Source organism: Crocodylus porosus, unplaced genomic scaffold (assembly GCF_001723895.1).
Source record: "Crocodylus porosus isolate Cpor-Errol unplaced genomic scaffold, CroPor_comp1, whole genome shotgun sequence".
NCBI lineage: Eukaryota > Metazoa > Chordata > Crocodylia > Crocodylidae > Crocodylus > Crocodylus porosus.
Window position 1 is genome coordinate 99,960,473 of NW_017728886.1, and position 25,423 is coordinate 99,985,895.

At 42.2% G+C, this 25,423-nt stretch overlaps 1 protein-coding gene across 1 annotated transcript in view; it reads left to right on the top strand.

The window, feature by feature from the left end:
• Positions 1-25,423, top strand: part of COL15A1 (collagen type XV alpha 1 chain) — a 175,735-nt gene that overhangs the window by 39,064 nt on the left and 111,248 nt on the right. The window contains exon 2 of the mRNA XM_019536236.1: positions 5,164-5,361. Coding sequence (XP_019391781.1) covers positions 5,164-5,361 — 198 coding nt within the window. The remainder of the gene's footprint in view (positions 1-5,163; positions 5,362-25,423) is intronic.

The window sequence follows — 25,423 nt, forward strand, 5'->3', positions numbered from 1 at the left end:
AAAGGCAGCCAGGTTGGTCTGACAGGACCTGCCCCTAATGAACCCATGTTGGTTGCCCCTGAGCAATTTCCCCTGCTGTTCCTTCACAGATGTACTCCTGGATAATTTTCTCAAAGACCTTCCCCAGGACTGAGGTAAGACTAAAGGGCATATAGTTACCTGGATCCGCCTTCCTCCCTTTTTTGAAAATGGGGACCACTGTTCCATTTTTAAAGCTTGTTCATGACTCTTTCATATATTCTTGTGACCCACTTTTGGGTCGTGACCCACAGGTTGAGAAATGCCCTAGTAGCATGTCAGTGGGGAGCTGTCAAGTAGCCATGTTAGCCATTGCTGCCATTTGGCAACAGTGAAAGGTCTGCAATGGTGAGGTGCTATTCTGCTCAACTTCTACCCCCATACACTACTAGGTACAGGGGCTTTCATGGTCAGTGGTAACGTGTAGGGGGTACAAGGAAGTGCACATGCACCCCCTGAGAACACCAGTGCACCTCCTGATGGGCCTCACTCACCACTTAGGCGATGGGCAGGCGGGAGTGCTGATGCCCCCCCTGCAAGCACCAGGGCCATCTGCTTCCAGAAGCAGCCACAGCCACTCTCAGAAGCAGTTGCAGCGATTGGCCACAGGGGGTCCCCACAAGCAGCAGGATCTGCTGCAGGGGACCCCCCACCCCTGGTTGGCAGGATCAGCCTAAGGGACCCCCCCCCCAATCAGCATGTGCACACACTGACAGGCTGTGCTCCCCGCTTAGGCGATGGGAGTGCCAGTGCCCACCCTGCAAACGCTAGCCAGGGAGTGTGAGCGCTGAATGAAGTGCCGTTGCCACTTCTGGGGGCGCTGCGGCCGCTTCCCGGTCAGCACGATTGGCTGCAGGGGACTCCTGTCCTGTTTGACGAGTTTGGCTATGGAGGGGACCCCACCCCCTGGTTGGCACGATTGGCTGGGGGGGGCACATGCCCCCCCCAACTAAGGTGGCAGTAGTTGTCCATGGTTTGGACTGCAGCCACAGCCACTGGAACCTCTACCCGCCTGCTTATGCTTGAATCAAAGATGAGGGGCTTTTTTTCTCCATGTTGGATGGGAAAAACACTTTATCTTGGATTCAGGTAAATACAGTACTTTTCCTTTCAGCCTACACCAGTGTTACTTGTCTAAGTAACTTGACCAGCAAACTGTCTGCAGCACATTCCACTTCAGTGTCTCCTCATTATCTCTGTGAATCATGGGTTTGGTCCAAACCTTCCAGCATGGTATCCCTTCTAGCTTTCTACCTCTGTCAGTCTTCCTGAAAGTGGTCCCACACCATAGAAAACTTGTCTTTTAATCAGCTTCTGGCACTTTCTCTGCCCATCTACTTCTGACAGAGAATTTCCAAGCAGTAACTGCCTCCTCTTTTCAGCTTCTGGGCAGGGAGTCATTCAAAGCCGATGTAGGCAACTGTCAATTCTCTGGATCATGGTGTACGTGTAAGGTCTGGTAAGGTGCCTGATGAATCTGCTTGAACAGTCTTGGAACCATCACATCAAGACCTTCAACACATACGTTCAGGCAAGAGTATGGAGGAGTGGAGGCTACCCAAGACCTACCATCCCCCCTACCACTGAGACAAAATCCAAAGGTTAGACTGTGTACAGACATTCAGTGCCTCTGGTTGTAGCTTCTGCCGAAGAGCAACAGATAAGAACTGCAGCTGACTGCCTAAAACCTCAGTGAGAACACGTTAGTCTTTCTCCAACCAAGGAATGCCCACAAAACTGGCAGGAAATCTGTTGCTGTAGCTGAATGGAGCCATTCACCACCATTGGCCCTTGATTGTCACAGCTTCCAAGAGGCAGTCTCTTTACAAAAAGTGTCTGCACTACTTCCATGGTGCATTTCAGAGCACTGCTGAGAACCATGCCCTCCTACTCTCCACTCCCATTCCATAGATGAGGTGAAAATGAAGTGGTGAAGCTGTCAGAGAGACCTTCCAAACAGTGCTGGACATGTTGGAGAGAGCGCTCAAGAGTGGTGCCATCAGGGGGGCATTCAAGGCCAAATTAACCTCTCCATTTTTTAATTTGGTGCAGGACTAGGTGGACGCAGCTGTGTTTCTTGAGGATGCTCTTCAAGACCAGTGTATTTGTGATAAAGGCATACTCCGAGAGTCGAGTCTTCATTCCAAAATAGAGGCTTTAAGCCGAACTGAAGATTCCTTTGAGGATAGAAATGAAAATACTATGTGCTGTCTACAAAACTGTAATAAAATACTTAGTTTGGCAGGTGTATGACTGATTTCTTGCATGTACATCTTTGCACTCTTTCTGCAGGTGTGGGGCACTGCATTTCAGTATATGTAAGGGCTTGGCAGATGAAATAGTTCCTTTGCCCTCTACTAAAGGGCTGTCACAGGAGCTGTCAGAGATCATGTGTCTATTGGACCCTTCTCAAGTGGTGCAAGAGATGAGGAATGTGGAAAGGATTTAAGGAGAGAGAAAAGGTTAAACAAACTGGATACCTTCCTGCTTAAATAAGCTTGAAATGTTTCAATGTCGGCATTTCAAGTGCTATTACTAGATTTCCAACAACCCATTAAGATGAATAAAGGTGATTTTGTGGCTCTGAGCTGTTGTTCCAGATGGTTTGCAGACTCATCAATTCAGTCATGTTACTGTGCACTGTCATCCTGATCACTGTATTAGTTGGAAATGTAATGTTTTGAAGGGTAGATTTGAAGAGGACAGATTTACTGTCTGAACCACAGTAGTGTAGCATAAAGGCTGGGTATGGTAGCAAATTTTGCAGCTGACGAATTGTGGAATGAGTGAGGGTCTCATTAGGCTCCAAATTCTTGGTTGTAAAAATGTGCCAAGTCTCTTCAGCACTGTGAAAAAGGAGAAATTGTGATTTGCATTAGCATTTGAGCACTTCCATCATTTTCAGGAAGCACAGTTTTGTTTGATGTCTTTCGTAGGACAAACTGCATCATTGGGAAAGATGTTAGGCAGGCTTTCAAGTACCAAATGCCCTTCCTCAGGTCTGAGAAAGCCAGGGGTGGATTAAAAATTCTGGGGATCCTGAGCCAAAAGAGTGTGGGGCCCAAAGCTGATTGCCCTGCACACCATCTATGATAGAAAAATTGTCAATATGAAGAAGGCACAAATCTAAGAATGCACTGCATTTGTTATGTTTCAGATGACTGGAGTAATTTGAGCTTTAAAGGTGGAAAAATCCCAGGAGTCTAGTATACTTATACCCCATTATTTCCACTATGAACAGCCCATCCCTCCTCTTTCCTCCAGTAAAGGCAGTGGTGTGAGGTGCTCTGTCTACTCCATGCCTATCACTGGCAGTTAAAAGAAGAGTAGAACCACGTTGGCTGGCAGCTCCTTCTTCTCCTTTCCCCTTTGCTGTGGCACCCCGTGTGTGTTAGAGCTTTGGGACTCCCAAAATACCTTTGCATCATCCTCAATTCTGTACCTTTTGTATTCCGCAGTATTTGTTCTCCTCAAGTTAGCTCTTGCTCTTTGTGTGTGTGTGCGTGTTTTCCTTAGGTTGTCCTTATTGTCTCCAGATCTTCTTCCAGTCTTCCCTATGTGTTCCTCTCAGCATCTTTCTTTTGGGAAATGGGACTTGTAGTGGTGTTTTCTTTATGAACATCCCTCTTCAGAGTTGCTCTGTATATTCACACACACATAGAGCATTTAACGTATTAAGACAAAAAGGACTTAATTCATTACAGAGATTAATTCAACTCAGTTGGTTAGAGTATAGTGCTAATAACACTGGCGTTGCAGGTTTCATCCCTGGTTAGATAAGATGGTCTTTTGAGGTCCAGCCTTATTTGTCTATGTAATCTCATTTGGAAAGGCATACACTTTCATGGGCAACCACCCATAAAAACTTGTTCCTTTCCGAATGAGCTGGTTTCTATGGTGCCACCTGGTCCTGTCTTCTGTTTCGCTTAAGACTAACACAGCTAACCAGCTCTCTTAATTCATTATAGTTTTCAGAAGCTAGGAAAGGGGTTCTGAATAGGGACAGCAGCTCAGTTCATATGGGCTGGAGATAGGGGCAGCAAAAAGGAATTGTGCAGCAATGCGGCAGGGGACTTACTGGAGGCTGGTGCCTTTTGCTGTCATGGACCATTTTTCATGCTTGATAAGGCTGGAATTTATTCTACACTACTAGGTTTTGCTATCAGATCTCCATTTCTGCTAGCAATACTTTAAGCATGTTCTGATTTCATTGTTGGTAATTTTTGTGTAATCTAGGCCAGTGGTCTTCACCGTGGGGGCCTCTATCTGCCCCCTACCTCCCCAGACTGACCTCTGGGAAGGGGTGGTAGATCCTGAGCTGCCCTTTACTTCAAAAAGTGATCTTCACCTTAAAAAGGTTGGAGACTGCTGAGCTGGACATTAAGCCTTAATTGTTTCCACCAGAAATACTAGTAAAATATTTTCTCAGGAAATTCTTTACCTTAACTCTACCCCTGGTGTTCTTGTAGTGTGCACTGAAATCCTTGAAGATATGTATTATTTCCCCTGTTTTAAGCACTCCAGGATCATTATTTATACTGTATTATTATAAATGTAAGATAATATTTCCACTTTGCTGATTTTTAAGCCATTGTTGCAGGTATAATGATATAGGTAAGACAGAGCATGTCATTCTGTGAGCACTTTTTTCCATTTGTTTTATCAGAAATGTATTTAAAATGTGTTTAAGAATTAAAATGCAGGCAAAAGACCTTTCTGCAACAAGGGTTCAGAAGATAGCATAGCTCAGAGCAGTGCAATTTTTCTGATGCTTAACATGCCAGTATTTCATATTTGGATGAATGACTGCACTTGCTTGACTTGTGCAAATCTAGTTCTAAGCAGTGGCTGAGTTGAATTAATATTTCCAAAGAGGTAAATGGAGATTAGATTGAATGAGTGTGGACTACCACTTCAAAAATGACCAAGACACTTTTCTAGCTACTGTACAAATTTGGTGCAAGGAACCCCTCTGCCAAGTGTGATATTGTGTTAGGCATATACAGATAAGAAAAATGTTGCCACCCAAGAGTACACAATTGAAAGAATACCTGTATTGAAGTGTAATCATTTTCTGTTGTTTTATAATGTCTCGTGATTTTTTTTTACTGACAGGTTGCTTTTTTTTTTTTTTTGGTTAAACAGGACTCTGAATCCCTTGACATATATATACAGAACACGCTCTCTTCATTATATCCGCCTTTCGAGGCGACAGCTGCCACTGTTTTGTGGCAACTTTTCAGCATAGTTGAAAAGCTGTATCGAGGAGATGGCCTCAGGTGTCTAATTGATTTCCTTGTCCCTGCCAAGAGAGCCTTGCAGTGCATTCAGCAAGAAACCTGTGTAAGTATACCTGCCGTGGTGAAGAAACAGAGGCCTCCTTTGTTCCTGGCTTGGGAAAAAAGATAAGGGGGAATTTAATCTCTTAATTAGGGAGCTCTTTAAGTCAAGCAAATAACATTTTGGATAACCAGGGAACACTGCAAATTCTAAATGTACTAAGGAGAGCAAGGAAAGAGAATTATTTACTAACCTCTTGGATTAGTGTCTACAATAGGAGTCAACATATACAACCTGAACAGGAAACTCACTGCAACCCATAGCAACACTTTGGAAGGTGTACTGGAAGCTGGTTGTTTATAACTCGTGCTGATTTAACATATTCCAATATGGGCACTGGAATGAGAGAAGGTTCAAATAAGACTTGAGGTGATTACAGGATGAGGAGAAAAACAAAAAAAACCTTACAAGTCTAAAAAATATTTGTTAAAGCGAGCAGATACTTCAGGAAAAACTTATTGTGGTTATTTTCTTGCTCAAGCGAAGATCTAAAATGTTAGCCAGTGATGTTCCTGCAGGATTGATCTGGTTAATGCTGGTAACGTTACTTAGGGCTTCAAAGGTCCCAAAATCTAAATCCCGATGGGGGAATACTGGAGTATTGGGCTGAAGTGTTTCCTCTAGTTGATCGACATCTGGAGGGAAACGACCTACTCCCTAACTTGGCATTTCTGTCCAGCAGCTCCAATATAATATACAGTTCATGTAGGAGAGAACTGCCTGTGCACTTAAATCCTGGGCAGAAGCTCCCTCTCCCTTCCACCTTCCAGAAATATACTTTCCCTCCAGCAGTTCCTTAGGGAAGTGATTCTCAACCAGGGTGCCACAGCACTCTGGCTATGCCTTGAGATCCTGTTAAGCATGCTACAAGGTGCCATGCAATGTTAGCACTGTTAGATGTGCAAACATAGTTCACAAGATAAAATCAGACATCTCACATAGGTAGAGACTTACTGAATTCGTGGCAGAAGTGGGGTGTGCGGTGGCTTCTTTAATCTTGCAGGTTTCTGTGTATGCCTCTTAGCCGCTGATCGGCAGAGGGTCCCTGCCGCTTGCTGCTTTCCATTCACTGCTTGCTTCTGATCAGCAGGGAGGCAAAAACCATGGTTTTAAATATGGCACTGTTTTTGCCTCCCATTGCTGACTGGCCAAGGGGCCCCAGCTGCCCCGCTGCTTGCTGCTGACCAGTAGGGAGGCAAAAACAATGCCATATTTAAAACTGCAGTTCTTGCTTCCCTGCTGATCAGGAGTGAGCATTGAGCACTGGGGCCCCTCCACTAGGCAGCGGCAGCAGGGCACACGGAGGGACCTGCAAGATTAAAGGAGATGCTGTGCACCCCACTTCCACCACAAATTCAGTAGGTTCCTACACAAGTATCCATTGTGTTAACAATATTGTGTGGTCTTTTTGAGTTCTTTGTAACAGAAAAATTGTTTTATTATTTTTCCATAGTCAAAAAAGAGTGAAAGCTAAGAGCTAGGATTTTCTGAGGGGTGCCTCAAGTCTAAAAAGGTTGAGGATCACTTGCTTAGGAATTAGTGTAACCTCAGCAAATAAATGGGCTCCATGGTGTGGAGTGAGCATGGAGTTCACTGCATCTACTGTTTTGCTCCATATTTTTGCTCATAAATGTGGCTCTTCTCTGCTCCTGTTTCATTGCTCCAGCTTACCATCTTCAAAACTGGAATTATTTTGGAGTCATGCACTTTCTCTTATATCTATTAACTACACTAGGATTTTTCTCTTTCTTACTGGGCCCATCTACACAAGATGTTTAGTTGCCTAATTAGCTCTGCAATAACATCTCAGCATCTACACATGAGACCTTATGAGGCCACAGTAAACTAATAGATGCTGACATAGGTTAGTACTTTTGCACGCAAGCACTATCCTATGGCACCATTATTTAGTGTACCACAGTACACATGTAGACATTGATGGGGCTGGCTGGGGAATGAGGGTGCTTCGGGGGGGGCTGCTTGCTGGCTAGCCCCACCCTGGAGCATCCTTGTGCTCCAGGGGCAGCCCCTCTTCCGAGCTGGGTTGGAGCAGCCCTGGGGTGGCAGCCTGATCCGCTGCGCCCCTGCCAGCTGGGGCTGTGTTGATCTCGCTCAACATGCTACAGTTCTGGGCTCATGTGTTATATGGCATCAGGGAGCAATAACCTGTGGCACAAACTGCTCCAGAATTTATTCAGTCAAATTAATTTCACATGTAGATGCACCCACTGTGGTCTAAATGTGAAATACAACTATTTTGTCAGGGCAGCTTTTCTTTGATGTGGGCAGTCAGGCATATAGGCCAGTCAGCCTTACCTCAGTCCTTGGAAAAATCATGGAGCAGATCCTCAAGAAATCCATTTCTAAGCACTTGGTGGGGAAAAAAGGTGATTAGGAACAGTTGGCATGGATTCATCAGGGGCAAGTCATGGCTGACCAATCTGATTGTCTTCTACGATGAGATGACTGGCTCCTTGGATGTGGTGGAGGTGGTGTACCTTGATTTTAACACGACTTTTGATACAGTCTCCCACAACATTCTCTCAGGCAAGCCAAGGTAGGACAGGCTGGATGAATGGACTGTGAGATGGATAGAAAACTGGCTGGAGTATCAGACTCAGGGAGTAGTAATCAATGGCTCAATGTCTAGCTGGCAGCCAATATGAAGTGGAGTGCCCCAGAGGTCAGTCCTGGAGCCAGTTTTGTTCAATGTCTTCATCAATGACCTGGAAGATGGTATAGAGTGCACCCTTAGCAAGTTTGCAGATGACACTAAGCTGGGGGGAGTAGTAGATACACTGGAGGGTAGGGCTAGGATTCCGAGTGACAAATTGGAGGATTGGGCCAAAAGGAATCTCATGAGGTTCAACAAGGACAAGTGCAAAGTCCTGCACTTGGGACAGAACAATCCCATGTACTTGTACAGGCCAGGGTCTGACTGGCTGGGCAGTAACTCTGCAGAAAAGGACCTGGAGGTTACAATGGACAGCAAGCTAAATATGAGTCAGCAGTGTGCCCTTATTGCCAAGAAGGCTAACAGCGTACTGGGCTGTATTGTTAGGTGTGTTGCCAGTAGGTCATGGGAAGTGAGTATTCCCCTCTATTCAGCACTGGTGAGGCCATATCTGGTTTTGGGCCCCTCACTACAAAACAGATGTGGACAAATTGGAGAGAGTCCAGCAAAGGGCCTCAAAAATAGTGAGGAGGTTGGGGAACATGACTTATGAGGAAAGACTGAGGTTTATAAGGGAACTGGGTTTATTTAGCCTAGAGAAAAGGAGACTGTGAGGGGACTTAATAGCAGCCTTCGACTACCTGATGTGTGGTTCCAACGAGGATGGAGCTAGACTGTTCTTAGTGGTGGCAGATGACTGGTGGCAGATGCAACAAGGGAAGTTTAGGTTAGATATTAGAAAACATTTTCTCACTAGGAAGGTAGCAAACACTGGAATGGTTACTCAGAGAGGTGGTAGAATCTCCATCTTCGGAGGTTTTCAAGACCTGGCTAGGCAGAGCTTTGGCTGGGATGATCCTAGTCGGAGCTGGTCCTGCTTTGAGCACCTAGATGACTTCCTAAGGTCCCTTCCAACCCTAACTTTCTGTGATTCTGTGCAAAACAGCTATCCACTGACAAGATTTTAAGGAATGTATACCTCTAAAAGGAGTACATTTTCCTTCTGCCTTCCTGTTTTTCAGGCTCAGTAATATAAACATTGAAGTCATTCAATTTTCCATGAACTCTTTATTTTTCAAAAATCATTTTATACAGTTTGGGAGTCAGAGAATGCTAAGTGTTTTCTCTGTCTTGTCTACTCTTGAGTAATTTCCTTTAAATTCCTATTGTGTTTAAACTTGGCATAAGAGTATTAAATTTGCTGTCCTACTTGCCTGTTGTATGTCTGATGTTAGTGCATGTTTTGTTTCTCTTCCACTGGTTTTGCATGGTGGTGATCCCTCTTCTGATTTGCTCTTTGAGACATAGAGATCTGGAGGCATTGTCTGTTTAAAACGATAACTCTTGCCCAGTCCATATTTTTGGTATCAGTGGGCTACCTAGGTTTTCCATTTCATACATATATGCATACATACATATATATTTGTGTATATGTTAATGTAATACTATTTCTTGCTATCATAAGCTGCTTCCATACAGAGCAGCTGTTGTCATGGAGGACTGGGGAAAGAAGACAGCATAATTTTATCCTAGTCACTAAATCCCCCAGCTAACTCATGAGATCTAAAGACTGAATCCAAAAGGCCGTGTCCACATGAGACGCTGGCTGCAGAGTTGTTACTGTACAGTCATTTAGTACTTGCATACCCAAGTACCCAGACGGCTTCCTGGTGACATTGGCTGCACAGTAGCTCATTACTACTGTACAGTAGTGACAAGCTACTATGTAGCTGTAATAAGCTACTGTGCAGTAAGTGTCTCATGTAGACAAGGCCAAAGAATAGCAATGACTGCTGGTATGCAGGAAGGAAAAAAAGGAAGTGAATGTACTTACCAAAACTATTTGAACCTAAGAAAAAGGTGTGCAGTCCGTCTGAGGATTGGCCTGTGTAACAGGATGGCAGATCTTCTGTGTATGCCCACCACATTTTAGGGACCTGCACACAGCTACTGGAATTGCTAAGTGTGGTTTATTAATCCATCCCAGGATATTGGGTAGAATAGAAGGTCTCCCACAGCAAGATGCAATAGAAAGGGGAACAGAGGAGATCCTGGAAGGAAAACTACTGGAACAGCCAAATCCTGGCAGGAAGCTTTCACTTAGGGTGCTAATGGCTGGTGTTGTGAGATTGTACTGTCAGAACAGTATCCCAAAGAGGGAGGCAATTCTTGACTTTCGATCCAGGTCTTTGCTACTTCTGAGGCTACAAGTCAGAGTTAGATTGCTGACCAGCTGTTCTCCTGTCCTTAGCATGAAATCGAACAAGACTTTGCCATACTACAGCTGCATCTGTAGACATACACGGTGCTCATCTGAGGAAGGAACTGAATCACCATCCTGCTTAATCGTTCTTTAGCTGGTTACTGAAATGGCTCCAAAATAGAAATGACTTGCGTCATGGATAGGTTATGCATTTGGGTTTCTTTGTTATGTTTTAACTGGAGGTTGTATTGTTTTTTTTATATAGGTTTTTTTCCTGAAGTGTTGTGTTGTATGTAATTTTTTCCACTAGATGGGAAAAATATTAGGGTTTTTTTAATGAATCTTCTAGCATTTTAGCAGTATCTTTATTTTTTTTATATTTGTGTTAAATCCTGTGGTTTTACTATGGGGGAGAAGTTGCTTTTAACAAATTTCTTAAGAGATTTATAGTAGGAAAATTCCCATGCAAAAATCGTTATATAGACTCTTAAATTGTTGTTCTGTACATGTTTCAAGAACACACATAAAGACCCTGGAAGTTCAGACCTTAAATTTGTACTTTTTAAGACATCCAAATATTTGATGTGATGGAAACGTCTAGTTAAGATAACCAAAGTACCTACCCCTCTGCCTCTGAAAAGACACAAGCCTAACCTCACCCCTCCTTTGCTGGTAATGTATCAAAATGATACAATAAAAAAACCTAAATGTTGTAATTGGTTTTATAACTGCATATGTCCCAATCCTGAGATTTGTGCTTTGTCATTGTAGTCATCTTTGCTTTTTGTGATCCACGTGTCATATTTCACAGTCTGTAGACGTTCTAGTTTAGTGTCTAATAGCATTTAGGTAATTCTCTAGGACGTGTAGTTAAAGTTGCACCAGCTGGAGAGAAAATGAGAGGAGAGAGCTGTAGCAGATGAATTTGTGTCCTGCTCTACTCCCTCATGCAAGTTCCTGGCTGGTGGAATTGCAGGGCCTAATCCTGAAAGATACTAAGCACTCTGGGATATTGTCATGACACACTGCTTAACGATGATTGGGGGTGCCTATATACCAAGGGAGTCTCTTATTTTATAGACCATTTATTTGTAGAGCCACTTATTTCCCCTGGGGACTGCTCACAGTTTTATATAAGATAAGACATTCCAGTTTCTGTGGTCACTGATAAGCTGAAACCGTTAAGGATAAATGTGGTAATTGGCATTCCTTGATTTCTCATGGCTCCCGTTTCATTGTTCCAGTTCACCATTTTCAAAACTAGAATTATTTTGGAGACATGCTCTCTTTTATATCTACTAGCTACACTAGGATTTCTCACTTCCTTACTGGGCGCATCTATGCAAGATGCTACTGCACAGCAGTTACTGTATATTTATTTAGTACTTGTATAAAAACGGAGTTACTGTGCAGTAATGCCGGCAAATGCCTTTTTAGTGACACTACCGCACAGTAGCATATTAGTACTGTTTGTGCCGTAACACGCTACTGCACAGTATGATTCAGCTACTGCGCAGTTAGCATTTTGTGTAGGCGTGCCCACTATGGTGTAGATGTGTAATACAGCTATTTTGTGTCAGGTAGCTTTCCCTTGGGGCATGCAATATAATTATCCACAGACAAGATCTTTAGGAACATACCTCTCTAAAAGAAATCACGTTTCCTTCTTCCTTGCCATTTTTCTGCCATGAGGACAGAATTCAGGCAGTTGTGTTTCTGTGATTTAATTTTTGTTGTTTCATTGGAAACTCATCTCTGAATTTCTTAGATTTTTGGTATTCTTTTTATGTTTGACTAAAAAGTTCTTGGAAAAAACTGCATTCAGAATACCGGGAACTTAAATTCACCTGGGCAGAATTCTTGCTTGGAAATGTTTGAGGTAGTTTGAATATGTCTAAACATTAGTAGGAATGCCTTTTTCCTGCAAACCATCTAAGAGTGGCAGTGTGCTGATTTTCCAGGGTGGGGGGAGAATGCTACCTTGGTTATCTGGCCACAAGATGCTGCTTGCTGCAGTTTGTCTTGCAAGGGGTACTTGGGGGTCAGTAGAAAGTAAGCTCAGGCTATTCCCCAGCCCCAGGGGGAGGGTCACTTTTGCATGATTAATTCCTTTCTGCTTCCTACAAGCACATGTAGGTACTTGTAAGGAGTGAAACACTACTTCTTGTGTTGTCCACAGTGGCATAATGGGTCCTGTTTGGTTGTCTTGTGTGTGGGTATTTTCTACCCAAAATGATAGAGTGAGAATTTGATCTTGCCCTCAGTTCTACTGTACAGCCGAATCTCTGCATGTGGATCTCATGTATTTGGGGAAAGCTTAGCCAGACTGTGGTATTTGTAACTGGGAAATCCTTCCTACCAGAGGGGTTCTGTTGTTTAGAGAAGAGTGACTTTTTTGAGGAGGCACAGCTTTGTGTTTCATAACTGCAGCTTCATATATTATAGGTGTATCTACACATGATTAATATGCATGAATAAACTCTAGAGCGTATTGCTCAGGAGTTTATTCGCGCACAGCACATGGAGTCCAGTCACAACAGTCCAGGTTGGCAGGGGGCCCCGGGGAACCTTTATTTCACGGTGTTTTGTCACCCTTGTGAATAAAACCTTACATCACTTATGTTACCTCCTCGCTGGCCATGATTCAAGTCTGATCTGGTCACTTTTACACTGTACAGTTCCTCATTCACTTTCTAGTAGTTTTATCACTTAATGGCTTCTTATGGTGCCCCATTTTGTTTATCTTCAGCTGACACCATACACTAGCAATTAAAAAGGTATTTTTCATGACTTCATTAGAGCTGGAAACCCAGGTTTCTTTCTAATCATGCTAAATATTATCAGTAATCTTGGTAAGCCTATCTTTCACAATGAGTCTGACTATGCTTTGCATCATTTTTGTTGAGTAATGTCTGGCCTCATTTCTTTCACCTGGTATTTCTTTAAATCTAGGAGGGTGATGTGTGTGTGTGGTTGGTTTTTGTGTTGTTTTTTAAGTGGCTTCTACTTGTGTTTCCTATTCCAACATTCAGATTGCTTGTCAACGTGCCAAAGGCGGTTTAATGAACTGTTTTCTACTATGTTATTCTTAGGAGTTTGAAGACAAAAATTATTTGAATTTTTTCAAACAAGATTTTTCCTCCTACAGACTTGTCACCCCTCTTTTTTGTGAGCCCTTTTGTGACAGATTTCACCTATGTTTAAAAACACAAAAGAGTTGTTATTTTAGTACCAATAGTTCCAAAAACATTTATTCTATCCTGCTTATTCTGATTCTTTCCTATTCTTATTCTGACTGCTTTCTTGTCCTTTGCTGCACCTGGACATTAGTACAAACACAAAAGTCATACTGGAATACCAGGGCTGTGATTTTTTTCATGTTGTTTTCTTCTAAGGTCAAAGGGCAAAGTTGTCTGTCCCTGCAAGAACACACCTGGGGAAAGAGCAGTGAGGCTTTTAGTGTACCTAAATCAAGCACCAGCTTTGTGGTAGAAACCTAGAGTTTCTACCAACTGGTGTAAACTTTTATTCCTTCATAAATCTCTGTAATGCAGTTTCATAGTGACCACAGCTCCTCTGCTCAGCCCTGCCTAGGACTGAATCCTAATAACTGTTACTACTGAAAATATAATACTTACAATGAAATGCAGGTTACTAGGAACTCAGTATCAAGCTATTGCCTACAAAATTGATGAGATAAACAAGGTTAAGAAACATTGTTTCATTGAAGTCTGCTGGCAGATGGTTTGGTAGTGGTTCTGCTCCAGTTTCCAAATTAAATCTAAATGTTATTACCTGTGTGCACAGAGAGTTTTCTTTTTAAACAAGCTGGAAGATGAACACAGGTAGCTTTCCTTGTGCTCTTTTATTGCTGTGCTTTTGGAGCCAGATACTATTCCACTTACTCGGTGCCTTAGAGGATGTAGACACCAAGTACAGAAGTTGCTTTTTTTGCCATTTAAAGCGCTTTACTGGCATGACTTAACAGAAGTGCACGGCTTTACAGCACTTAATGGGTACAGTGCTTTAAATTAACTCTTGCTAAATGAGGTATTAAATCTGAATTCCTGTATTTTACAGCCATTTAGCAACCTACAGTACTTTAAATAACTTCTGTATGCTGGTCAAATTTTTGACCAGTGGAGAAGCCCCAGGAGGCTGCAGAGCTCTCCTTGCCTCCTAGCCTGGGAAGTGCAGGGAGGCTTAGGGGCCACCTCCCCTACAATCCCCCCCACCAAACAGTGCAGTTCTATCATGTTTAAGAGTGCTGTAACTTTTACAGTGCTGTAAAAAAGCGCTCTAGATTGCAGTACTGTAAAATGTGCACAGAGCACTTTGTATACACCCCTAAGCATGATTCTCTTCCACCCTGTTCGAGTCCTAAAAACCAATCAATGCATCTACTTTTGTAATATACTGTCATCTAAGCCTTAAGACTGAGTCACAAAAAAGCAATAAGGTGGGTAGATCTTCCTCTTCCTTTTGTATTAACAGTTTTCATGGACTCAAGCAGGTTGTCATACTAATGTGTGTAACAGATGGAATAGACTCTGGCCCTTGCTCTCCAGCCCATCTAAGCAGAACAGGCAGTAATGCAAGTAGCACTTCCTCACATTGAAGACACTGGGATTACTCATGTGACCAAGGGTTTGGCAGATTACAGCCTTAAATCAAGATAACCACATCAGTGTTGTGTTATGTTCAGTGTAAGCAAATTATAATGTGAACTGTGTCAGAGACAAACTATGTTGATGTTTACAAGTCTAGTTTGGATTCAGTATCTTATGTTCATGGGACATCAATCATAAAGAAGGACTTGGCATGATGGAAGAAGTGGAGATGATTGTTAAAACAGTTAAGGGTTTTTAGTCGTACTGAATTGCAGCATCTTTTGAATGGGGTGGAGAGAGGTAAGAAATCTGTTTCTGGTTGACACTGGCTGACATTGGCAAGTTACTATGGTCTAACTAAAGTCCTGCTCTCATTGGGCATGTCCGGATGTACGCATACATTTGGTTCCCTGGGGACAAGTAGCAGCAGTGCGTCTTGGGAAATGCCTGTACCACATGTGCTTTGGCACGTGGCAAGTTACTCCAGGGGCAGTAGGGGAGACTGGGGTCAGCACTGTGCTGGCCACCCTTACCTGGGGGCTTCCTGGGGATGCATCAATGGCGATCCTGCTGGGCGGAGCAGTGTGGCCCAGTTCCTCTTTAAAGCAGTGCATGCTGCGCTCCTTTGGGTTTTTTTCCACAGATATCCAGGGGTCAGAAAAATGCGCAGAAAAAAATGGAGCAGCACATGCTCAGGAAGAACACCCTTGCAGCATGGAGAACACCAGACTGTGCAGTATGTGGCACTGCAAACAAGTTTGTGGCACCACATACTGGATGACCATGCTCATCTGGGCATGCCCATTGATGTCAACCATTTTTTCAGTTGACTTCAGTGAGAGTAGGATCAGGTCCTGGGTTGGAGTGAGTGAAGAGGAGGGAATTTTGCTCACATTTATGGTTTGTGAACTGGAAGTTTCTCAGGAATGCAACAATTCAGGAAATGACTTGAAGATTTACTGTCCTTGGGCTTCAGTTTACAAGGCACTGAAGGATTTATAATCCAGTGTTTGTCCACTGACAAGGATCAGAATAGAGGGATTTAGTGACTGTTTAATTGTAATCACATAATGGATAGTCCTATCACCACAGAATGTCATGTACTGCATGCAGTTACTCATTATTCAGTTATGCCTTAATGACAGGGGTTTCTTTTCACGAACTGCCTCAGCAAGTTGCCGGTTTTTTGTGTTTTTGTTTTGGGTTTTTTTGCTGATAGCAAAATTACTAGGCTGGAAAGGTAAGCCTTACACTGCTGCAACTGTAAAAACAACATAATCTACATAGCCTATGCATATATAAAAGAAATGAGACCTTTTTATATCATTATATTCAGGAGCAGATTAGAAATGTAAGGGACTGGAATAATTTAAAACTAAGCTGGACAAAACTCTATAGAAAGATACTGTGAGGGTTCAGTTTTTGGGATAAAGACTCCCTGTGAGGCGTGGGTTAGATAACTGGGTGTTTTCTGTCTCAAAGTCTGGTAGTCCGGAGCTTTTCTTTCTTCAGAACTGCAAAGAGAGTGGGATGCTCACCATGGGCTTTGCCAGGGTGGGCCCACAACTGTGAAAGTGCTTATGCTAGGGATGGAAAGAAAAGTGTAGTTGAAAAAAGTGTATTTTGAATTATGTGCCTCTGTCTTAATAACTAAGTCCTCTTTGACCCATGAATAGTGGGCCATGCCTTTACCTAATCTGCACCCTCTGGATCTGTCTTATCTGAGGCATCAATCATGGGAAAACTTCACAATGGCGTTTCCTGACCCCTCTTCCCTGGTTCTGCATGTTTCAGTGGAGCAGAGCAGTCCACACTCATATGCAATTATTTCTCAAATGCACTGTTGAAAGTTGGTGCAGTCTGTCCAGAACAGCACTTAGCAAGACTGGACATTTAAACAGTGAATTGCAAAAGCAAATAAAAAATGACACACCAAAAATCAGGGGTTCAAGCAGATTTAAGGCTTTGTTTTCAGTGTGGGGTCTGGGAAAGCAAACATTTGCTCTAGAACAGGTATGGTTTCAAATGGCAAGACTCAGGCCAGTCTATTTTCTAGTTTTGCTTCAGGTAGTGACTTAGCAGTTCCGATTCACTTGGGTTCAAACCCAAAGCTCTGAAGCAAAAACATATGTCTTAGTCTGACATCTTTCCAAGTGTCCACTTGAAACCAGACAAACCCCCCTTGTTTTCTGATGGCTTCCAGCCAGAGGTATAGGTCTTTTGAGGTTCACACAGCAGTCTGCCCAAGCATGCTCCCAAAGGTTCATTTAAAGGGGTCTCCTGCAAACCTGTCCCAGATTCTAAATCAGTAACAAAACCTGAGGAGCTGCCATACAACTGCAGTGCTGCTACAAGTAGCCCCTTGTGCTTATGATTTTAGATGCTTCTTATACTGAAGATATTTTATATCTGTGGAAGGAATACTATCAAAGATATTTCAGCTATGAACACATCTATTGTGTAACAGAAATCTCTTCCCTGGAGCAATAAGACAGCCTTTGTGGCTTTCCTATACCTAGTTAGATGAGGTTACTGATTAAGTCATTAGATTTGTGTTTACTGAGGCAGACAGCAAACAGGCCCAGAGGGTCTCTGTCTCAGGTCTGGACAGGTACTGTGCATCTACAAACTATTAATTATCCTTTTTCTGAGCAAAACATTATATTACTGTGTTGACAAAAAATGCCACCACCTGTATTTTATTTAAATATTTGTTTTTATCAATGTGTAGAGTGCTTGTTGATGTAGCAGATAAATCCTACTATTACTCAACAACATGCCTGGCCCTACATGTTTTTATAACTATACTTCAGATTTGTTGAGATAGAAAACTGTTCGATTGAATTGAACAATTAAAAGTTAATTGGGAAAACTCATCATAGGATACTTTATATTATCTATCAAGTTGGGTTTTTTTCCTTCAGGATCGGCGAGTGAGCTGTTTTTTATTAATTAGCCGTATTCAGGCCAAAGGACTAAATTCAAAGGGGAACAAAAAAATCCAAAACAGAAAAAAAATTGGAAGAGAGGCTAACTACAGTTGGGAAAATTAGAAGCACAAAAGTTTGTGATTTTCTCTGATAAGCTACAGAATGGGTAGCAGGTTAAATCTGACACCCAAGTACTTCTCCATTAACCCTTCATATGCAAGTACAGTCCCAGAGTCAAGGACAACCGAGCACTGAAGCTTTTGATTCTCCACTCTCTTGCAGATTGTTTAATTGTTTATAGTCATGCAAAGATAAATAAGATAGCCAAGGAAAGTGTACGTCCTTAACTGAGTGCAGAAGGCAGTCTACTTATGGAAGAGATGGAGAATTCTGAAGTATTTAATGCCTTTTTTTACTTAAAGTCTTCATGAATAAGGTCAGCTACTACGTGGAATGCAGTTAGCAGCAAAGTATTTCAAGGAGATAAGTGACACAGAGTACTGAAAGAATAGGTTACGGATTACTTGGATATCCGGTGAGGTCTCAGATAACTGTAAAAGGCCAAATATAGTGTCCATCTTTAAGAAAAGGAAGGAAAAGGATCCAGGGAATTATGGTTAAGTCCGACTAATTGCAATACCAAGACAGATCATGAAGCAGATCATCAAGGAATATATTTCGAAGGACCTAAAAGAGAACAGCTTATCAGAAACAGTGCATGAAGTCATTAAGTGAATAATATCTTACCAGCTTGGTTTCCTTCTGTTACAAGATGACAGGCTTTGTGGATGGGGGAAGAGAGCAGTGGTGGGGTATACCTTGATGTTAGCGAGGCTTTTGGGCACTGTTTCCCATGACCTTCTCATTAGTAAGCTAAGAAAATACAGACTTGGATGAAAATACTGTAAGAGAGATATCTAACTGGTTGGATTATCATGCACAATGAGTAGTCCTTAACAAGGTTAAGTCTAGTTGGGAGGAGGTATCAAGTGGAGTCTGTTTTGGGTCTGTCTCAGGGGTCTGTCTTGAGTCGTCATTGTTTAATATCTTCATTAAATGATTTTTTGAGGATGGAATTGAGTGTATGCTTAGCAAATTTGCAGATGGCACTGTGCTAAGTAAAGTTGTAGACTGGAAGGTACAGCTAAGATTCAGAATATTTTGACAAACTGGAGAAATGGCCCAAAATCAGTTAAATGCAGTTCAACAAGGACAAGTGCAAATGCGTGCACTTAGGATGGAAAAGTTGAATGCACAAATATGACTTGAGAAAGGCTGACTAGACTGTAGTACTGCAGAAAAGAGCTTTGGACCATAAATATAATCTGTGCTAACAGTATGCTATTGTTGGAAAAAAAAACCCCAAAACAATAGTATAGTGGGCTGTATTAATAGTGTGTCACTTACAAATCAAGGGAAGTGATCTTTCCACTCTATTCAGCAGTGGTTAGGCCTCAACTAGAGTACTTGTGTCTCATTTTGGGACTTCAGGAAAGATGTAGACAAACTTAAGAGAATAGTAAATAGCAGCAAAAATGATTAGATGTCTGGAAAACATGACTTGCAAGGAAGGGCTGAAAGAACTGGGATTATTTAGCTTGGAGAAGAGAAGACTTGGAGGTGAGGGTAATGACAGTCTTCAAGTACCTGAAGGATAGTTAGGAAGATGGAGATAATGGTCTTAAATTGTAGCAGACTATATTTAGGATGGATATTAGAAAGAACATTTTTAACTATGAGGATGGTTAAGCATTAGAACAGGTTATACAAATTGAGTGTGAAATCATCATCCTAATAAATATTTAAGAGCTGGTTAGGCAAACATCTGACTGGGATAATTTACATGGGAATGATCCTGACCTAAAGTAGGGAGTTAGATTAGATGAACTCCTGAGAAGTTACACCAGCGCTACAGTTAATAGGTCTCGTAGATCCCTTCCAGCCCTACTTTTTTAGGATTCTGTGGAAATAACTGTAAAGCATATGCAAAATGCTGACATTTTTATTTGTTTGTTTTGCATCTTTTTTGCCTATGGGGTAAATGACTGCCCAGGTGCAGAGCAGTGGAGATGCTGCCCCCTGTTTGACAGCCACTTAACAGATGCTTTTGGGGAAACTAAAATGCCTTTAATGACTAGTGAATAACCCATGGATACTTTGATTACTGGAGAAGTATGTTGTCAATTGAGAAAAATTAACACCAGGTCTACACACCATTATTATACTAGTGTAACTACAGCAAATCATTTTTAAAACTATTTTTACCTAAACACTTAAGACTAGTGCAATCCTAGCACAGATGCCCTTCTATCAACATAAAGGCCCCTTATATTAGCATAGCTTAGTCCCATAAAACACCTTTTACAGGACATAACAAGAATAAGGTATAAAGCACTTTTAATATAACCTATATCCACAGAGGAGTAGAACCTGTATCCACAGTGGGAGGAGTATACAGTTTTCCTGTGAAGATAATCCTAAAGCTATCAGGGCAAATTCAACTTAACTTACTGATAAAAGAAATATAGACTTACAGCTCTGATTCTCCCTTCCCTTATAGTTTTACACTGCAGTATTTTTGTTATTGTAGTTACTTCTGGCTTGCTAAGAAAGGAGAAGCAAGTCCTGTATTAATCACAATTCTTATCTAGTGTGAGGTATGTTGTAGTAGATACATGAATTAGTCCCTAAAACTATAAAAAAGAAAAAAAGAGTGGTTTTCTTTTTATTTTTCCTGTTGAAGAAGGTCCTTTTGTTTTTTCCTACCATATTTAAATTAGCAAAGAATTCCATGAGACATCTGATACTCAAGATATTTATACCCTTAAAAAAAACTGATCTTTCTTTTATACAATTTTCTATTAGATTAAATGGGTGTACTCCTAATTCACTGAAATATATAACTTTAATGATGCCAGGATTTCTTCCCATCTCTTTCCGCTTGTTCCATCAATTATGTCAGCAGTCTTAGTTTTGTGGATTTTCCCTACATTTGTTAGGAAAATAGTAGTTCCTGCTAGGCTATTTGACTCTCTATCTATGTAAATTCTCCATAGGGAGTAGTATTGCATTTCCTCATTATACTAGAGTCTATTCTAGGGGGAGTTTAAGTGCAAATTGATCTTAGAGAAATAGCCATTATCATGTTTAGTAACAGGCAGTCTATCAAGACCATTCTTTAGATTGAGTTGTTAGGGAGTAATGTTTCCTTGGTATCAAGATAGACTATTTTTAGAGAGCTTGTGAAACTTATGACACTAACAATTGAAAACTACATTCCAACTTTCCTGGCCCCTCACTGTTTTCTTTCTTCTTATGCCCACTGGACCAGGGCACCTCATTGTGAGTCTGCCCACATTGTTTTTCCTGTGGTTTGGAAGTGGCTTAAAAATCTTTTTTCTTTTTTTTTTCTTCTCGACAGTTTTTAAAATGAGTTCTGGATGACTGGCTTCCTCCTAAACTTTGCATCCCTTTTCCTAGTCTCTGAGGAATTCAACAATTTGTTTTAAAAAGCTGTTAGCTGAGGAGCTGGGAAAAAGGGTCTCTTTCTGGGAGTGCACGTTCCCAAAGACTATGATGATGTCAGGATAAAAACACACATTCCAGCTTCTCTTTTGTTTTTCCAAAAATAATTAAATGTAGCAAATGCATAGAAAGTCTATAAGACTTTCATAAACCTTTTGTCTCGTACTATTACCTGTAAATAAGATGCTGTATCTGCTTTCTTTGCACAGGTAAGTTATCACTTTAGACTACAATCTCTCCCTAATAAACTAGATAACACTGTAAATCATTAAACAGTCACAATTGTTGTGTTGGTGCCCTGTTTCCAGAGTTGTAGGTGTTGCCATTTTCATGTGGTACCATGAATATTTAACTCTGCATCTATTATCATAGAATAATTAAGGAAATAAGTTGTGATTGTATTCAGCATGAAAAGTGACTAATTAGATTAGAATAACAGCTGGGAAACAGAGGCACCAAATGAAAAAAAAATAAAAAAACCCAAGAAAAACTGCTACTGATTTTGGGTGAATTATACTTTTTCTTTTCTTTAACTGAAAGCACATTCTGACTTGTGTGAAGGAAGTATGTATGGCGGGGGGGGTGTATGAATTATCCATTTTATACATGCATGCGTGTACACACTCATACTGTGAAAAAAACCATAAAGAGGTCTTTGGGGAGGAAGTCTACAATGCTACTTTTATGGCACTTTTGTTCACGTGGTTCCTTGGAAGACAGGGGTCAGTCCCCTACGCCAGTGTCTGACAACCTTTTATAAGTCATGGGCTGGAACAGCCAGTCCAACACAAGTTGCATGGCTTCAGTGGTTCATTAGCAGTAGGGACCCATGCTGGCACTAGGCACCTGGGAGCTGCACCCTTGTCACCACTTCTCCCAGCCCCCCTGCTCCCCAGCTGTAGCACAAGTGCAACTTCAAATTTGTGGGGATCTGCACCAGGATCAGACATCTGCAAACTGGGTCTGCACTGCTGCTGCTTTTCCCTGCACCCTCGTTACAGCCAGGGGAGGAGGTAAGGGAGGAGAAGTGGCAGGTTGCAGATGCTTGGCCCCAGTGCCACTTCCTACAGGCTGGAAGCTGTAGGCATACCACGGCTAAGGATTGGGGGACTGGAGGAAGCGGCAGTGGTGTAAGCTTAGCTCCCAGCTATCTTGCCTCATCCTGGGCATTCGAAAAGCCAGCTTGCTGCTGACATGCCCAAGAAACTACCTCTCCCATTTCATGTTGGAGCCATGATGGCAGAGCGAAGCCACAGATGTGTGGGCACAGGTGGAAGTTGCTTGTCCCCAGCACAGCTCAGACTGGATCATGAGACCCTGAGGGCTATATCTGGCCTGCAGGTCATATATTGCCAACCCTTGTCCTGAGCCCTGTAGAACCAAACATTGCATCAGTTTCAACATCCTCTTAGGTTGTGAGGGAGTTTTGATATGCTGCCTCAGCTCTGCTTCTGCCCCTAACAATCTCTGCAAGCTCTGTTAGGTTGAGGAGGCCCAGTCGTTAGAGCAGACCCTGTCCTCAAAGAGAGAGTCACTCCCCACATAGAACCTGTCAAAGAATTTTCTCTTTCCAAGATGTCCATAGACTGTTTCTACTGTGAACTAATACCTGCCATATTAATGCTAGCCACAGTCAACATTAATGAAAAATTTAAACAAAATAAACTAGAAAAATTGAGGTTGGCCTCTTCCTCCCTTTTATTTTAATTGATCTGTTTTTGGAATATGCATTATTTTGTTCTTGAAATGCGCATACCTTTCTGTAACTTCGTTTGCACCTGCAACCAGTCTTTCTAACAGACATCTTTCTTTGCTCCATTGGTTTTTAAGCTGAAATACAAGTCTCCAGTATAGGAAGCAGGTGTCTTTTTCCTTCAGTAAACCATTGTACCAAGGCTTCTTTTTATGAGGGAGGGGCAATATGCATCTCCTATGCTGTCCTAATTTAGAATAGGGTTTTTTTTGTTATTATTGATTTGCTGCTGATATCAGATTAGTTGAATAAGCCTTTAAGTTCAAAAAAAGGTTTTTCTGAGGGAACTGGTACAGTACATGGAAATGATGACTCTAAATGATGAGAGTCCTTTCTCATTACTTATCTTGGCAGAGAGAGAGAGGGAAACTACATTGGGTGAATAGAAATCGGAGACCAATATATTTAGTTGCTGGCAGATGGAGGTTTCACTCAAGTTCGTTGCTCTCCCACTCTTCCAAACTTACCTACGAACAAGTGATTCTTTGTGCACAGTGAACTTCAGGCCCCTTTCCCATCTCTGCCCCCATCCTACCCCTCCTTCATGAAGGTGTCAAGGGCATATTTCTTGAAGGCTTTCCTTGTTTCAGTGACTCAGAAACCTCTCAGTCTTCTCCAATTATCTTTCAGCTCACAGGTTTATTCTTTTTTATTATGCTACCTGCATATTCCCAGACAGGTAAGGCCAATTCTTTCCCATGCATTTCTGTACTCTGCCCTCATCATGCAAACTTCTTTTCATGCTCAACAGAGCAGGTGAAGTATGCTGATTTGGTTTTGAGTCTCTCTGATGAGGCAAACCAGGTGCCTAGCTTTTTCTCTCCCCACCCCCCACAAAAAAATCCTAACTTGAGTTGCGTGTAGAGGACAGGGATGGGGTAACTGCCAAGTGTGACAAACAACAACAGTTTGGGAGAAGGGGGAGAAAAGAGAGTACCAGGCTTGTACAGTGCTCCATATTCTGTGGAACAGAAATCTGTGAGCAGGGCTGCAAGATGTGCTTTCTTTCAGACCCAAACCCCAGAGTTTTCCCTGCTTTTTCAAACTCGCTTGTTTTTCCTCTCCTTAAGCAGAATCACTTCTAAAACCTTCCTGCCAAATGCTCAAAACTACATCTAGCTTATAAATTGAAGTGCACATAATTGTGACCCATGTTACAAGATTTGTGGTATCTCATGTTCCACTTAAAGCCTCAGCTCCTAAAGCCAAATGAATAGTGGAGAATCTGTTTGCTTTTCAAGTAAGTGCATGAAACATTACCTTAAAAACTAAAACAGACCAAGCAAGCTACTAAATAAAATAAGAACAATAAGAATCCTAAATGTGTTGTTTCAAGCCTTGTGGTTTTTCAGACAATATCATTGTTTTGGAGCTGGACTTGCATTTTTTTTTAATGGTGGTCATTAGCAACACCACATTTTTGCCTGGCTGATTTCCTGGGAGGACTCTGAATATCAGCTGAAGAAAGCACTAGAACACTATAAGTAGAACAAGGTTCACAAAGTAAAGACTACCCTTACCCCTTAGGAAGTCATTGGCTCAAAGCTGTCTAGCAGGATAGTAGCAGAGTCAGAAATTGAAACCAGGTTTTCTGGGTCTGGCCAGTGCTCTGTCTGATGACCAAGGATGCTCAACCCTGGCCCACAAGCCAGATCCAGCCCATGGCCCTGTGTCATCTAGCCCAGACAGCTCCTCAAGGGTCTGGAAATTAGGTTCTAGGAGAGCAGTGTCACCATTCCTCCACCACCAAATTTCTGGATCCGTGGGGAGCTCCCAGCCCTGTGCACTGGACTGGGGGCCCAATCCCAGTCTGTGGGACCAAGCAACGATGGTGTTAAGCCCCAGAACCCAATCTCAGTATATAGGGGGCAGTGCCAGGAACTTGGGACCCAATCCCAGCATACTGGGGCAGGAAGGGGCAGTGCCAGGCCCCAAGGGACCAATCCTGGCATGTGGGGCTCAATATGCCCTGCAAATTGGCCCTGCCTCACTCGTGTGCAACTCTGCTAGTTGTGTTGCTATGCTGCTGGTGCTGCCACTGCCGCCATCTTTCCCTCTGGCACTGCCTTTTTTTGATATCATGAGACCTACTTTTTTCTGAAGCTATTATCAGTTTGAAATGCAATTAGCCTTTGTGGTATGATATGGCAATAAACTCATTGCTTACTGTAATGGGAAGCGGCGTCCTATTGATGTAATCCTTAACATGTTATCTAAAGTTTCTGAGAGATATGCTGTCGGCATCTTTACAGCCCTGCCTGATTTTGGTGAACTTGATGGTGTTGATGGGGTGGATTAGTCACCTCAGAATATGACCCTGTTTCTTTTGAGTAATAAAAAGCTTTCATCAAGAGTAAAGATTTTTTTCTC